Source organism: Schistocerca cancellata, chromosome 7 (assembly GCF_023864275.1).
Source record: "Schistocerca cancellata isolate TAMUIC-IGC-003103 chromosome 7, iqSchCanc2.1, whole genome shotgun sequence".
NCBI lineage: Eukaryota > Metazoa > Arthropoda > Insecta > Orthoptera > Acrididae > Schistocerca > Schistocerca cancellata.
The window spans coordinates 227,109,349-227,126,235 of NC_064632.1; the positions used below are offsets into that span (position 1 = coordinate 227,109,349).

At 42.8% G+C, this 16,887-nt stretch overlaps 1 protein-coding gene across 1 annotated transcript in view; it reads left to right on the plus strand.

Moving 5' to 3' along the window:
• The window catches only part of LOC126092709 (centrosomal protein of 104 kDa), a 466,825-nt gene that overhangs the window by 219,163 nt on the left and 230,775 nt on the right, over positions 1-16,887 (plus strand). Inside the window, exon 4 of the mRNA XM_049908432.1 lies at positions 13,224-13,449. Within this exon, the coding sequence (XP_049764389.1) occupies positions 13,224-13,449 (226 nt within the window). The remainder of the gene's footprint in view (positions 1-13,223; positions 13,450-16,887) is intronic.

Here is a 16,887-nt window from a genome sequence, read left to right on the forward strand (position 1 = left end):
ATGTTCATCTCCCGTTACATACAGAATTATCCATTCAATATCCTCATACACTTTCTCTCTCTCTCTCTCTTCATCTTCAGCTTGCGACATCAGCATGTAAGCCTGAACTATCATTGTCAGTGTTGGTTTGCTGTCGATTCTGATGAGAACAATCCTATCACTGTGAAAGTTATCCTGGCATCGGACGCCACAATGAAAGTTAACCCGTGGTGCTGACTACATAAAATAATTGAGAATGTCTTAAAATTTACTAACAATATTAATTTTTTTAAAGAAAAACAGATATAAATTATAGTTATTTACTAAATACAGTAAACAACTAACAGTTGGGTTAAGAGAACAATGGACAAGGATCCTGGGTGACAGAAGTGAGTCAAGTACTCTGGCCCTAAAAATGTGGATAACGCTATCTGAATTGATCTGACGCTGAGCAGACTTTGATTGATAATCTACAGAAGTCTATATAGGCGCAGCTGAGAGCAAGTGGCGATTGAGATCCTGGCAAGGCCGAAGCAGCAGTATGTTACCCAGTTTGCTTCGTGCAGCAGTGTAACTTCCAGCTGGCGAGATGTGTGTGGTGGAGACGAGACGTAAGGCGGCACCTGTGAATCGATTGCGGCCACGAAAGAAATGCAAAATCTCACAGTCTAGCAAACAGGCAGACGGATGGCAATTTATTACCTACCAGAGGCCTGAAATTACTGTGGATTTCAGTGTGTGACACACCTGTTTGCAGTTTGTACCAAGGACCAATTTGACTCAGTTATACGACAGAGTGCACAAGGATACCAAACATCAAGACTAGTAAGACAAAAAGAAATAAGTGTGCCCTTGGCAAATGAGTAGTCCGAGACATTTGAAGTCACACTGTAGGTACAGTAAGAACTTCACCACAGGCTCTCCAGGCTAACTACTTGCAAGTGAAGTAAGTCTCAGGACGGGTCCTAAGCACCAACCACACATGCCATAGCTTCGACCAGAAGATCCCTTCCAGACCGAAGTCCAGAATCCGAGTGCCAATCACAGGGCTTTAGAGGCGCTAAATCTCCCCTCCTACAAGACAGTACAAACTCATGTCGAACCAGCACAAGAAACCTGCGTCTCTGAAAAAAAAAGAAACCGCCGATTACTGGCTTTTCTAAGTTTTTGTGGAGGGAGAAGATGTTTTTCTCCAAGTCGCATCGCTTCCCGCAGCCACAAGTGTATAGAATCTTAAAGATCTTTATCTAAATCACCTGCACCTTGGAGCATGTTAGTCCTAGCTATGAGGTGTAATAAAGATTCTATCTCCAAATGTTTCTCAGACGCTAGAGTTTCTCATATAACTGAGGCAGCCGATGAAGTGAGTCAGAGGCCTATTTGCAGTATCGGCGAACATGAAAACTTGTGAATTTTTATGATACATGGCTCTGCACACAATTGGTAGACACATCCCTTCTGTCCATCGCCCCCAGCCCAGCCTTCGGCTGGTGCCATTGCAGGTATAGCAGCATTGTCCTGCTGGAGACCTGTCTCGACTAGGGGCTGCTCTGTCTGCCCTGTACAGTTGTCGGCCTGTCCGGCAAGATTTACTGAGGGATGGGCTCGCCGCCAATTGCTTTCAGCTTCCAACATGCCGTTTCTACGAACTAAGAACCGTAAAAATACCTCATGCTTTTAGCGCCCTACCAGGCTCCATCAACGGCTGTTCAGACCATTAACTTTCTAGAGTCTAGCTCTTTAATAATTTTCCGTACACGAAAAATAGGTGAGTGAGTAACTCGTCCTCTCTCAACTGGACTGTTCACAATAACTCTCTCTCTGCCCTATTGTTGCTGTTACCATATACTCCTCTCATCAGAAATCCTTATTTTCTTTCCATTTCACTTCATTGACCTACACTGTATCGTGACTGAGCCTTTGCATTTTTCTTTTCAGATTTTCTAGCTTCCTTATCAAGCTCAAACTGGTAATACAGTATTTCACGCCCCGACTCGACAAACGTTATCCTTTCGTTACCTTAATCAATCATTTTCTCATGGTCACCTCCCACTTGGCAGTCCCCTCCTGGAGATCTGAATGCGGGACTAGTACAGAAACTTTTGCCAATAGAGACATCATAATGACACTTTTTCAATGACAGGCCACGTTTCCTGTGGATACACGTTATGTGACTTTAACGCAGTGGTTTCCATTGCCTTCCGCATCATCATACAATTGATCGTTCCTGATTCTTCCGCTTATCGGGCCAATTTCCCACCCTAAGCGCAAGAGAGGACCCCGAACCTCCATCCGCTTCTCCGCCCCCTTTGACAAGGCAGTTGGCTGATTAGGGTGACTTCTTACGACGGAAGTCTTTGACCACCATTGCTGATGAATTGCATTCGAGATTTAAGCGGTGATGTGGTTCGAACCCTGGACTGAGGTCGTTTTGATACTGATCAAAGACGCTACTCTTACGCCACATTCATGTAAACATACCCCACGTCATTATGGAGCTACCACTGGCTTACACAGTGCCCTGTTGACAACTTGCATCGACGGCTTTTTGGGTTCTGCGTCACACTCGAACCCGACCATTGGCTCTTACACACCGACGTCGTGACTCATCTGAACAGACCATGGGTTTCCAGTCGCCCAGAGCCCATCCGATATTGTCAGGAGCCAAGGAGAGGCGCTGGAGGCGATATCGTGGTGTTAGCAAAGGTATCCACGTTGGTTGTCTGCTGTAGTACCCCGTTAACGTCGAATTTCGCCGCACTGTCCTAACGGATATGTTCGTCGTACATCTCACATTGACTTCTGTGGTTATTTCAAGCAGTGTTGCTTGTCTGTTAACACTGACAGCTATGCGCAATCGCCACTTCTCTCTGTGTATAAGTGACGGCCGTCGGCCACTGCGTTCTCCATGGTAGAAGTAATGCCTGAAATACAGTATTCTCGCCAAACTCTTGACGCTGTAGAGTCCCTAACGATTTCCGGAATTCAATGCCCCATGCGTCTAGCTCCAACTACCACACCACGTGCAAAGTCGGTTAACTCCGATCGTGTGGTCATAATCTCATCGGAAACCTTTTCGCATGAATCACATGAGTACAAACGACAGCTCTGTCAATGCACTGCCCTTTTATACCTTGTGTAGCGATACTAACGCCATCTGTATATGTGCATATCGCTATCACATGACTTTAGTCACCTCAGTTTATAATGAACGTCCTCTGCACCTCACAGTTTTAATTCTATCCTACTGCTCTTCGTAAGTTTCATTTTAGTTCTAGTATTCGAAAAATTTGCTCTCTGTTCAGGATGCAGTGGTTAACATTGTAACTCCCGAAATAGCGGTTTCGGATTCGATTCTCTGTGGCTGTTTTACGTTTTTTTTTTTTTGTGTAGAAAGGTTTGGATTGCTGTCCGCTCAGCCTCGTGACGTGAAAGTGAGTTTGGTCTATTAAAATTAGCATCTTGTGGAACGACTTCTTCGAGGTAAACAATACTTGACAACTCTTCTGAATCTTTCTGACGTATATTCCTATAGGCTACATCGCTTTAGAACCACGGAGTTGGCATTTTTTCTCTCATACTACAATTTCGATTCTCATATTTTGGTTTGATTCTGTGATATAAAGTTAACAAAAACCGTTTGATAAACAGGATCATTTCCTTATATTCTTCTTGATTCGAAATGTGTTGTGGTCTTCAGTCCAGAGACTGGTTTGATGCAGCTCTCCATGCAGATACAGTAAAGCTGCATGCCATCGGCAAAAATTACGGCTGTAATTTCCCCTTGCTTTCAGCCGTTCGCAGTACCAACACAGCAAGGCCGGTTTGGTTAGTGTTACAAGACCAGATCAGTCAATCATCCAGACTGTTGCCCTTGCAACTACTGAAAAGGCTGCTGCCCCTCTTCAGGAACCACACGTTTGTCGGGCCTCTCAACAGTTACCCCTCCGTTATGGTTGTACCTACGGTACGGCTATCTGTATCACTGAGGAACGCAAGCCTCCCCACCAACGGCAAGGTCCATGGTTCATGGGGGGGGGGGGGGGGGGTGATTCGAAATATCTTGATTGATTTTCTGTTTGTCTATAGCTTTTCCGAACCGGAATAGACACTAGCCACTATCTGTTCAATTCATTTTTTTTACTCTTCTCTATATTATTCCAGTCATCAAATTATAAGGGTCGATTACAAGACTGATCATTTGATAGAGCTCACGTTCATCCCCACCACCTTTCTTCAGCAGAGCGAAAGTAAGTACAGTGATGTGCCGTCAAGAAGCTTAGCAGAAGTTACTATCTATTGTCACTGGTCAGAAACTTCGGAGTGGTGTCACTAATTTGTTATCTACCGAACCCCTTGCCTCTTGGTCCAGATCTCATGGGTGCTTATTGCTGAAGTGTATTGATAGGCGTTTATAAAAAACACATTAAACGCATGTTATGTCGCTGATACGTCTGGTAGGAGATGAATATCATCCACTGTAATAAGAAGCAGACAAATGGGGTTTTCTGTTGACTTAAGGGAACATAGGACCAGGTTCCAACTGGTAGACATATTTGACGTTTGCCTCTACAAGTCTACTCAGGCAACAATTACTTTTGGAAGCAATTGCACTCTGTTGCTAAAGAAATCGAATGTCTGTCCGTCAGTAAAATACACAAGAGGACTTCCCGGATGATGATACTGAAGTATCAGCTCTGTTTTCAGTACATGAAGAAACTGTTTCTTGCAATACGGTGACGGCTGCATTCACTTTAGATGTAATGCTAATGAGCAAAAACTTAGGAGTGGCAAGCACCCCTGGAAACTGATGATGGGTGAAGCTCGGTCGCTTAAAGAAATAAGAACGCTGCACAAATTATCGAGCTTCAGGTCGTTTGCTATTATTATTACCACAAACACTCTGCCTCGTGTGTATATAACAGTGGGAGGTTATGCATTTCTGACGACCCAGGTTCAGGTCTATGTCCACCCACACAAATTTAGTTTTTCCGTGGTGTCCCTAAAGAAATCGTTTAAAGAAAGACCAGAGAAGGCTGCACTGAAAAGCACACATCCGATTTGCTTCCCTGTTCCTACACACTCAGAATCTGTATCCGACTCTAATGACCTCGTCATCTATGTTGTTGTTGTGGTCTTCAGTCCTGAGACTGGTTTGATGCAGCTCTCCATGCTACTCTATCCTGTGCAAGCTTCTTCATCTCCCAGTACCTACTGCAACCTACATCCTTCTGAATCTGCTTAGTGTATTCATCTCTTGGTCTCCCCCTACGATTTTTACCCTCCACGCTGCCCTCCAAAACTAAATTGGTGATCCCTTGATGCCTCAGAACATGTCCTACCAACCGATCCCTTCTTCTGGTCAAGTTGTGCCACAAACTTCTCTTCTCACCAATCCTATTCAATACTTCCTCATTAGTTATGCGATCTACCCATCTAATCTTCAGCATTCTTCTGTAGCATCACATTTCGAAAGCTTCTATTCTCTTCTTGTCCAAACTATTTACCGTTCATGTTTCACTTCCATACATGGCTACACTCCATACAAATACTTTCAGAAATGACTTCCTGACACTTAAATCTATACTCGATGTTAACAAATTTCTCTTCTTCAGAAACGCTTTCCTTGCCATTGCCAGTCTACATTTTATATCCTCTCTACTTCGACCATCATCAGTTATTTTGCTCCCCAAATAGCAAAACTCCTTTACTACTTTAAGTCTCGTCATCTACAGGGCGTTAAATTGTGAGCTTTTTTCGCTTATGTGTGAGTACTTGTCTATACCAATACTAGAAAAAGAACAAGGGCTGCGTGAATGCTTATGTGCATGTCTGCGGCTATCTGTTCTCATCTATTTCTTAACTGATTTCACCTGGGACATACTGTGACTTTTGGGAACTTCTGAGAATAAGTCAGTTTCTTTCCGCCTGCTGTGAACTTTACAGATATACTGAATGCTCGGCGGCTCTGTACACGGATGAAGTTTTGCAAAACAACAAAAAACAAACATTCAGTGACAGGGCGTGGCACCTAACTCTGTAACTGGAAGGCAAAGGTGGCGCAAGGTTTTAGCGGAACTTTGACATCAACATTGCGTTATCAAGCAAGCTCCGCGCCCAATACGTTACTTTATGAGTAATTATGTTAGATCTCCGCACTCCTCACCTGAAGGTGATCGTGGTATGAAACGAGTTACGAAAGAAACGAATACCTCATTAAGTGGTTGATTATAATTAATTGTAGGTATAATTAACTATAGTAACTTTTCAATGAGACTAATGGCCTTCGTGATGCGTCCTGATCAGTGCTTAATCTTCTTGCTGTGGCATCATTGGACGATATAGATCAAGAGGCATGTCATTAATGAGCATTTCGATATGTGAGTCAGTGCTTCTCATTCGAATAGTTCCTCATTCGTCGTCATGGGAGTGAGTAGAGCTCTAAAAATTCTCAACAGTTGCATGAAATGCTTCTGCAATATGTGAAAACACGAATGCGATGTGCAATTAGTACAACACGAGGTACTGATTGATCTGTTTTCCACTACAGATGGGTCGTTCTCGAACTAACGTGTCCAAAGGAACGGTTCACAAAGACGAACGGAACGAGCGAGGAACGAATTGCAAGGAACGGTCTTTCATCACTTCGGTCGCGGCTTCCTACTTATAGTTCCCGGGAACGGGAAACGGTCGGTATCGTTCACGAACGGCACGTCGGCAGGTCTCGTTCCAGCCTCGGTCCCGTTCCCATCTGTCTCGGTCTCGCTCGGCCGAACGCGTCCTTCTTCGCGTGGCCACTCGTCGCAGTTCCACTACCGACTGCTCATAGTTCAGTATCGAGTTTTTACTCGTTTCGTTTGCTTCGCACGCCCATTCTAGATCCGTTTCAAACCTTTTTTGAACTCTGAACTTCTGGTTCTTTTCGTATTCTATTCAGCGTCCACGACCGGTAATTAAAATGTATTTTATAATTATGTGAACTACATAAAAATTATGTGGTATGTAATACATACATCTTTTCAGGTAACAAAACGGCGTATCAACTTACTTACTTCACTATTTCGATAAACAGCAGAAGGAATACTCGTAAAAAGGCAAGATTTTTTGTTATTACACAAGCAAAGGACGTCGGTAGGGCGCACATGAGTGGCCATTTTCCGTCTTTTTTTGATCCAAGGTAAAAGGGCGTGTTCATTTTTATGAAAGACAGACCGACTTACAACCGAATGAAGCCCGCGCTTCGTATTCGAGTGTATGGTGTCACATTTTGTAAAGCGAATATATTAACTCCTACAATATAATCCAATGGTACAGGGTGGCGCACGAAAAATCGGCGCTGAGTACTAGACTGCTCATTGTCGTTTACCAATCGTCATATATTGTTTCGAAGTTGTTTGCATTAGCTTATTTGTTATTTATTCACTGCCTAATTATTACATGTTTATCTATTCTGCTCGTAGCGGTCAATAAATCGTGCGTAATTGGCGAGCAGTCTGTTCTCGGAGCCGGTTTTTCGTGCGCCACCTTACATTATTTCACAGCGATTAGCCACATAACGCTACAGTTGGCTAAACGAATTTTGCAGAATCACGAAAATTACAAGTGTGTGAGAATTCTGTTATGAATAAAAACTCGGTACTCCAGGGGGGAGGCAAGTCCCCCACTTGGCACCTTCCATCTTCAGTCACCTATGCTACTAATTTTCATTTTTTCATAAGAACCATATACCAAGCACAATGAACAGTGAATGAGTAAAAATTAACGGTTCCCAAAAAAGAGCGATCATCAGTGAACTAGTTCCCAAGGAAGAACGACTTTGCCCATCACTATTTTCCACGAAACCACGGTTACTACAGGGTCCAGCCACAAAAATGTGACCACCGGCTATTCAGTAACCACTCATAGATGGCAGGTGGCAGCATTGTCACTGGAGGGTCGCGGGGGAGGGGGGGGGAGGCGGAAAACAGTGGAGTCGTTGTAATAATGCGAAAACGGAGCGATTTAGCTGACGTCTTAAAAGGCCATGATCATTAGCTTTCGAGCGAAGGAAGAAAGCATTTCCAAAACAGCCCAGAGTTTAAACTTTTTGTGTGCCGTCGTCGTTAAAGAATGCCGTACATGGCTAAATGACGCCATCCAAAACAAGCGCCGAGGTAACTGGTGCACCGTGGGTTGCGGACACGTGTACGGGCGAGCACACGTGCACCTGTCGAGCATCTGACCTCCCAGATGGGGGCTACGTACAGTGGCTCCTGAACGACCTTGAAGCGAATAATGCTGCAAGTGGGCCTCTACAGCAGGCGCCTGGTTCATGCACCCACGTTGACTGTCGTACATAAGCGACGAAGGCTGGAATTAGCACGCTAATATTGCATCGGACGTCCACTAAGTGACGACAAGTGGCCTTCCAGATGAATGACGTTTCATGCTGCATACGACAAACGGCTGTTGGCATGTATGGCGTGAAACGTCTGAAACCGTACATCCTGAAACAAGCTTGGGAAGGGTCCAGGACGGAGGAGGGAGCGTTATGATCCGAGGAGCGTTTTCGTGGCATCCCCTGGGTGATTTAGTCTTTCCGGAGTGCGCAATCGATCAACACAAGTATGCATCTATCCTTGGGGACCATGTCCACCCCAACATGAAGTTTGTTTTTTTCTCAGCATGATGGCACTTATCAGCAGGACAATGCAATGCGCCACCAAACTGTCCAGATTTAAACCCAATAGACAATGTGTGGGACTACCTCGAACGGGCTGTTAGCGCTATGAATACTCAACCGCGGAACCTAGCCTAGATGGCCCCGGCACTGGCTTCGGCATGGCTCCTAATGCCTGTCGGTTATAAGCGCACCTCACGCACGTATTTGACTCATACACAGTTGTGAAAAAAATCTCAATTTTTCATTTTATGTGTTATCATTATTAAGTTATTAAATAAACAAATAAATTTGCCCTTATTTAAAAGTTTTTCTTTGTATAAAGCTTTAAGAAACACATAAAAGGTTGTCCGCTTTCTCAGATTTATCTAGGCTGATATTTCTGTGGTGAATGAAATGCTAGTATAGAAGCTGGTGGAACACCTAACTGCGATGATGATGATGTTTGGTTTGTGGGGCGCTCAACTGCGTGGTTATCAGCGCCCGTACAATTTCCCAACCTTTGCTCAGTCCAATGTCGCCACTTTCCTGCATGATGATGAAATGATGAGGACAACACAAACACAAACACCCAGTCATCTCAAGGCAGGTGAAAATCCCTGACCCCGCCGGGAATCGAACCCGGGACCCCGGGCTCGGGAAGCGAGAACGCTACCGCGAGACCACGAGCGGCGGACCCTAACTGCGAGCTTCTTCTTCTAATAGCTATTGCGCTAGGTAAAGAATATTTCAGTGTGTACTTGGCAAGACGTAATGCTTTGAAAGATATACAACTGAAAAGTTAAAAAGCATGTAACTAGGAGAGGGGAGGTGCTGAGCATATGGAAGATTAAATTGTAAAAGATTTTATTTGCCTCGGCAGGTTTCTAACTTTAACCAAATGAACTATAAAAGGTGACCATAAGTCATTTAACAGATGCCACAATGAAAATAATTTTGAAGGTTAGGCATATGTAATATTTTTTAAATAGAAGAACAACAGACAAATAACTGACACCATTAATAACAGTTGAAAAACCTGAAACAAATACATCTGGTCATTAAACAGATGTCAACACAATGTGACCAGCTTGAGCTTAGCCTGTTCCTTAGATTAGGAATTCTATAACACTAAGAGAAAAATTTAAAACCACATAAACACAAAGTTATAATAGAAATAAACTGTAATTCACTCGAGAAGAAATACCATAAGTTAAATTATGGCTTAATAACAATAATTTGAAGCATGATAGTAATTTGACGCATGATTAAAAGATCAATTCTTTCAGAAGTTAACTTCTTTAACATATGGGTCTTTAAAAGGAAGTGCATGATTTGAAAATTAAAGTACAGGAAATAAAATTTTCATAAGCCAGCCAACAGTAAAATTTATATTCTGTTCGCCTTTTACAAGTAGCTTAAAATAACTCTGGCATGTACTATTAACACGGAATGCTGATCGACATGAAGGCAAATTTAATTGTTGATGATCAGAGCTAAACAGCGTTAAACGGGAGAACACAAACTGAATTTCGCTGGATGACAACCAGCCTCCTAGTTACGTGTATGAAGAGGTGCTCGTCGTTTTCTTGGTAAGCCTCCCTTCGGCTGTAAGCAAATACTGACAGCAGAGCATCTACAACCAAGGCAGCAGAAATGAGAAAAGTGCCAATTCCCAAGACGCAAACCCGCAACCATGAAGACAGGGGAAGCATTACTTTCTTAGCTGTGGTGTGCACATCCTTTACTCTGTACGCCAGTCCTTGGATGCAGGTAAATACCGGGACTACGGCATCCACAAACAAGGTGGCGAAACGGCACAAACCCGTGAAAACGTAAGCAGAATGATATAGCAGACATGGTAGGCACACTTTCCATCGCCATTCATGACACGAAAACCCAGACGTCCGTCCTCTGGTGAGCAACCACAGTTACTAAACAGAACGCCAGATAGACAATGATGCCAAGGAGAAGCGTGCGTGTGGTTAAGTGAGTTCGGCGAGCGACTACACTCCCTCTCTCGACATGCCAGGGAAATAATTACCAGAATAAAATCATAGAAGTTTAATGAGCTGTAGAAATCGATTGTAACGCACCCACGGCTAAACTGTGTAAAGACGCAGTACCTACAACATCGTCAGAGACCCAATTGATGCACTTTCCTTTCATAACCACTTTTTGCTGACAGTCGGGAAAAGAACCCTTAACTACTCTTTGAAACCGTTTTAAATAACTCAGCATTATACTGAGAGACACGATCCTGATAGTTTGCATTATTTTAGCGAAGTTCTTCTATGCCAATAGTTTCTAACTGTTGGCACAAACAAACATTCTCGTGTTTACAGCATTATTTGTTTTCATAATAATGTTTTCTCTACTAGTGGTACAATCATTAGTTGTTGATTATTAACCTGTGAAACACATAATTTTACGGTAATTCAGTTTTTGTGCCTGAATCTTTTTGTCATTATTAATCTTATTACTACTTCCAAAATCCACTGTTGCGCTAGGGAGATATACAGCTGTAACAGCATCAGGCTTCAACTTGCATTTTTGAGTAAGATTCAATAGTTCACTTTCAGATCTGTTTCATAATCCGAATCAGCAAAATGTTGGAGCATGCAAAAGTATTAGCATCTAAAAACAAATCGGTATGTTTACAGGCATTTATCCACTTTGTTTCCTTTCTTTGTTACAAAAAAAAATGGTTCAAATGGCTCTGAGAACTATGGGACTTAACATCTGTGGTCATCAGTCCCCTAGAACTTAGAAATACTTAAACCTAACTAACCTAAGGACATCACACACATCCATGCCCGAGGCAGGATTCGAACCTGCGACCGTAGCGGTCACGCGGTTCCAGACAGAAGCGCCTAGAACCGTACGGCCACAAAGGCCGGCCCTCTCTTTGTTCTTAGGAATTATATGTATATTGCTAACTTTTTGCTTTGTCTGCAGCGGTTAGAACCGCTCGCGACTGGACAGCAAACCATTAGTTTTCACTGGAAAGAATCCAAAATACACTCCTGAATCCCTCAACACACTGAGAACTGTAGCTTAACTCAACACTTAACTATCAGTCAGCGATAAGAACTCACATTCACATAAGCAATCTTGTATTCACTCAGAAACACAATGACATCACAATAGGTTAAAACAATGTTGGGGGGCTTCTGAGCGGAGGTGGGATTGGCTGTGACGTCAGTGGCGCAGCAAGCTACTACACACACACACACACAATAAAACACACACACACACACACACACACATACCGTGATCCCTGCCACAAGTGTTCACCAAACCATGTCCTCTGATGGGTATGTAAACAATGTACTGCAATGATTTTTACAGAGAAATAACAACTAAGGGAAGTACGTACGGTTATGTCAAGTAGGACAATGCGTCTGTGACAATATTATGAGGATAGTTTCTATCATGAAAAACACGATCTTTGGAAGAAAAAGAATGTTATGAAAACATATTGATTAAAGAGATCTATTATTCGCGAAATGGTGCCCTAGTGCATTGGGTGAGCATAAACGCTTTTCTTGATTACAAATTTTTTTCTAAGCAACTATGTTTGATATAGCTATCTGGTTTGTTGCAAATGGCAGCTTAACTCAAAGTTTTCTATGGATGCACGTCCACATTTCCGTGTGATTCTTTTTCACTGAGCCTACCTTTACGGCGACCGTTTACTTGGATATGTTGGAGCTTTACGTTGCACCTCAGTTATAGACATTTCAGATAATGGTAGTGTTTCAATAACGTGGTGCATCACCATAAGAGTTATTAACTGACGGTTCTTGGATGAAACCTTTCCGGGCAGGTGGATCGATAGATACAGTCCAGCATCATAGCCACCACGTTCACCAGACATAACCGCTCTCGAATCTTTTGAGGAGTTACATTAAGGATAAAATGTTCAGTTCACCAGTTCCTGATGTACAGACTCTTACAGTATGAATACGAGATGCTGTAGAGGCGGTGACGGAGGAGATGTTGGCAAAGACATGGTGAGAAATTGAATATCGTCTAGTTGTTCTATGGGCAACAAAAATAGCACACGTGGAAGTGTATCAACGAAAGCTTTATGAGCTAAGCTACCATTTGCAGACAAACCGCATAGCTGTATCTAGGATAGCGCTAAAAAAAATTGTAACAAGGGGAAGATTTTGTTCGTCCTCTACATCTGGCTTAGGGGTCTTGAGAATAAAATAAGAGAGATTAGGGTGCATTCCGAGGCGTGTAGACATTTTTTTGTCGCTCGAAACACGAATGAAATAGAACGTAAAACCACTAATATTGGCACGAAATACCTTCCACCACAAACTGTAGGTACTTGCGGAGCATTTATGTAGATGCTGGCGTACTGCTTTATAATGTAGGTCACAGTAGTCTAATTTTCTGTCAAAGACAAGTTAAGCTTCTGATGTAGTTCCGCTTCACTAATGTAAATTTACAATTTATCGACAGTAGAAATGTTTTCATGTTTCAAAGATTAGTATACTGCATGATAAAATCGTTCTTAACCAAACTTCCAGAACCATGAAAGTTGTGTTTGCTTCCGACTACTGTGGGGTACTTAGGGTGCTGCTCCCTGCAGGTGAGCCTCATCGCGGTGAACGTGCTGGGCCAGCTGTGCGAGCCGGACGGCTGCGGCCGCGAGAACAACAACAACGGCCTGCCCAACAACCACAACGCGCTGCTGCTGGTCAGCAACCCGCAGTACACCTCGCCCTACGACGACCTCGCCTTCGAGATGTACGTCGACCCCGAGGTGGCCAGCATCATCCGCACCATGGAGGCCAAAAAGCAGCAGGCTGTCATAAGTACGTCTCCTCTCCACACTGTCCACTGGAAATTACATTAGTACACTCAATGTGAACATCACAACATGCCTATGGAAAAATTTTAACTTTGTGACTTTCACTGCACTGTTAGTAGTTGATTCACTTCAAATTTAACCATTTGGAAGTAGTCATGTTAGACGGCACACGCAATTTTCATGTGCAATAATCACTGCAGTCGTTCCACAGGGTTCGATATTGGGCCCATTCCTATACTCATTGTACATAGATGACTTGCCTTGTCTTATGCTGATTAATTAAAAACCGTTCATTTTGTGAACGAAGTCCAGTAGAAAGTAAATATCTGAAATTCCCACAAAAATGATTGACTGGCATTCTGTAGATCGTCTGTGGCTTTACTTAATGGGGAAAGAAGTTCATTATGTTCTGTACAAGGTAGCATATGACATCAATAGCAACAGAGAAAAGGAAATAAACAAGGCTCATTGGTCGTGTCGGATTTTCTGTAGAGATAGGAAGATAGTGGAACAGGAGGAGAAGATTGCTGCCCTTCAGGTGGAACTAGATAAAACGAAACAAGATATGCAAAGATTAATGGGGGAGAAGGGAAAAGAGAGGTGGGAAGTGACAATAGGTGAGAGAAGAAATTGGAATAGGACGTTCTCAGACAGTGTGGTTGTGAATGTGGAAAACATGTTTGATCTGTTGTCACAGTTGGAAACAGATGAGCCACAAGTAGATGTAGGAGTAGACAGGACACAACAAGCGGTACAGTCCAATGAGAGAGTGGTCACTGGTGAGAGCGATATCTACACACTTGTAGCCGTCGTGATGCTCGCTGGAGTTCAGTATCCTAGATTGTGCAGCGTTAGTAACTGGCTGGCTTGGCGATGGCGGTTTCTTAAATACATGCTGAGCGGAAAGGTACTCGTTCTTTCCTTCGGCGGGCACATGGCCAGCATAGAGAAAACAGGACGTGACTGCAGCGCTCTGGTGGCGATGCAGGCGCCGTGGTTGGCGATGCTGGCTCCGCGATTTTTGCGCACGGCCTTCCATAGGCCCGCCTTTTTTCTTGTTTCGCTCATAGCTCTGCTGACTGGTTTGATGCGAGACCTCGCGAATTTCTCTTCTGTGCCAACCTCTCTATATCAGAGTAGAACTCGCAACCTACGTCTTCAATTATTTGCTGGATTTATTCAATGTCTGTGTTCCTCTACAGTTTGAACCCTCCACAACTCCCTCTAATACCATGGAAGTTATTCTTTGATCTCTTAGCAGATGTCGATCCATCCTGTTACTTCTTCTAGTCAATATTTTCCATATATTCCTTTCCTCACAGATTCTGCGTACGTTACAGTCCACCCAATTTTCAATATTCTTCTGGAGCACCAAATCTCAAATACTAAGATTCTCTCTTGGTTTTGCCACGTCCATGTCTCACTACCGTGCAATTCTATGCTCCGATGGTACTTTCTCAGAAGTACCTTCCTCGAATTAAGATCTATGTTTGATACTAGTAGTCTTCTCTTGGCCCACCGATAAATATGTTATTTACCAGTTGTGGACACAGAGAGCTGTTTTTATTTATTGTTGATGTACGTCGACCAGACCTGTGTTTGATATTAGTAATCTTCTCTTGGCTCGCCGATAAATGTGTTATTTTCCAGTGGTGGACACAGGAAGCTATTATTATTTATTGTTGGTGTACGTCGGCCAGTGTTATTATTTTGTTCTAGTAGAAATAGTAAACAGCCAATCAGGTGCACATTGTAAGGTTTATTAAAATCCCTTTACGATGTTTTCAACGTTTATAAAAACGTCTTCTTCAGAAGGAAGATATGGACAACTATATTACATGTTGTGGCTCAGTTACATTAAAATATAGGCGCAAGATGTCGTCAGATATAAAATTTTCGCCTCCATATTAAATTAAAAGATGCACAATATGGTTGTCGTCAAATAGTACGTGCTCACCAATGTACAGCTAGTGCACTAGCGTCACGTACACAACGCTTACGCTAAGGAGGTGAAAGTTTTATATGTGAAAACGCCTTTCGGTTATACGGAATCCAGTTATCCATATTTTGTTTCTAAGAAGACATTTTTATAATCGTTGAAACCACGGCAAAGGGATTTTAACGAACCTTCCACATATTTTACTTCTGAAGAAGACGTATTTATGAATACTGAAACCATGGTAAATAGATTTTAATAAACCTTCCAATTTGCAACTTATTGGCTGTTTACTACTTCTACAAGAAGATTTCATTCTATGGTTGCTATCCAACCATGTATAAAATTTTTAAAAAGTTATTATTTTGATGGTTGATGTGGCAACCCATCAGCTTTAGTTGTGTAGCAGTCTAGCTGACGTCCTAGGATACCGGAGAGGAAGTATGTGCGAGCCAGCCGACTTTTGGGTTGGGTAGAAAAAGGAGACGCAGCGCGGGTATAAAGGAGACTGTGGACACAACGGTTGCACGACCCATTCTTGAGCACATCTCCATTGTTTGGTATCGTTTCCAGAAAGCATTAAAGTAAAACATCGGAGCATTACAGAGGAGTGCAGTTATTGGTCGGTTCGAGCAGCACGAAGCCGTTGGGGAAGTATTCCATGAGCTTAAATAGGAATCTTTCGAGGGAAGATGATAATCTTTTCGTGATATGCTATTGAGAAAGTTTATAGAACCAGCATTCACAGCAGACTGCTGGTCCAACGAACATTTTGCGTAAGAACAAAATATGGAAGTGAAGGCCTCACACTTAGGAACACAGGTCTTCGCTCTGGATAGATCAGAAAAGCAGTGCCTATCCCCAGACAGAGGCTTGCAGACCATGTATGCAGATGTAGAGTGATTTACAGTGGCTTGCAGACCATGTACTCAGATGTAGAATGATTTTGAACCCTGTCACGCCAGCGCTAATGGTATCATAATTCCAGACTACGCCATCTTGCGCAAGGGTGATTCTTGCGGTTTTGCACATGTCTAGTAAAGCAGTACTTTCCAAGAGTAATAGGATAAGTTTTAAATGGATGTAAGGTTCTACCCTACATGCTCATTAGCCAAACAGCAGTCACCTGCAATGTTTCACCTCAATATCAAGTGATGTAGTCATATGAATCAAGGCCGCAGAGAGCTGCGATTACTGGTTAAGCAGCTTCGTTACATTGGGGACCTTACCTAACTTGAGATTTAAACGGGACGTTGCTCCTTAGGACCAGCACTGGTTATTGCCGCAGTTACTTGTAGGACGCAACAGTATTTTGTATGAGATTATGGATACAGTGTACACATGTAAGTGAACTATTTTTTCACCATAGTTGAATATCTGCGTGATAATGATTTTTATAGGCTAGTTGTAGGCTACTATATTTCGACGGTTATTAACGGTGGTAAATTTAATATTATTTGTTTTGGAGGGCGAAGTATTCTCATTCAGGTAAACAACGGAATGTTA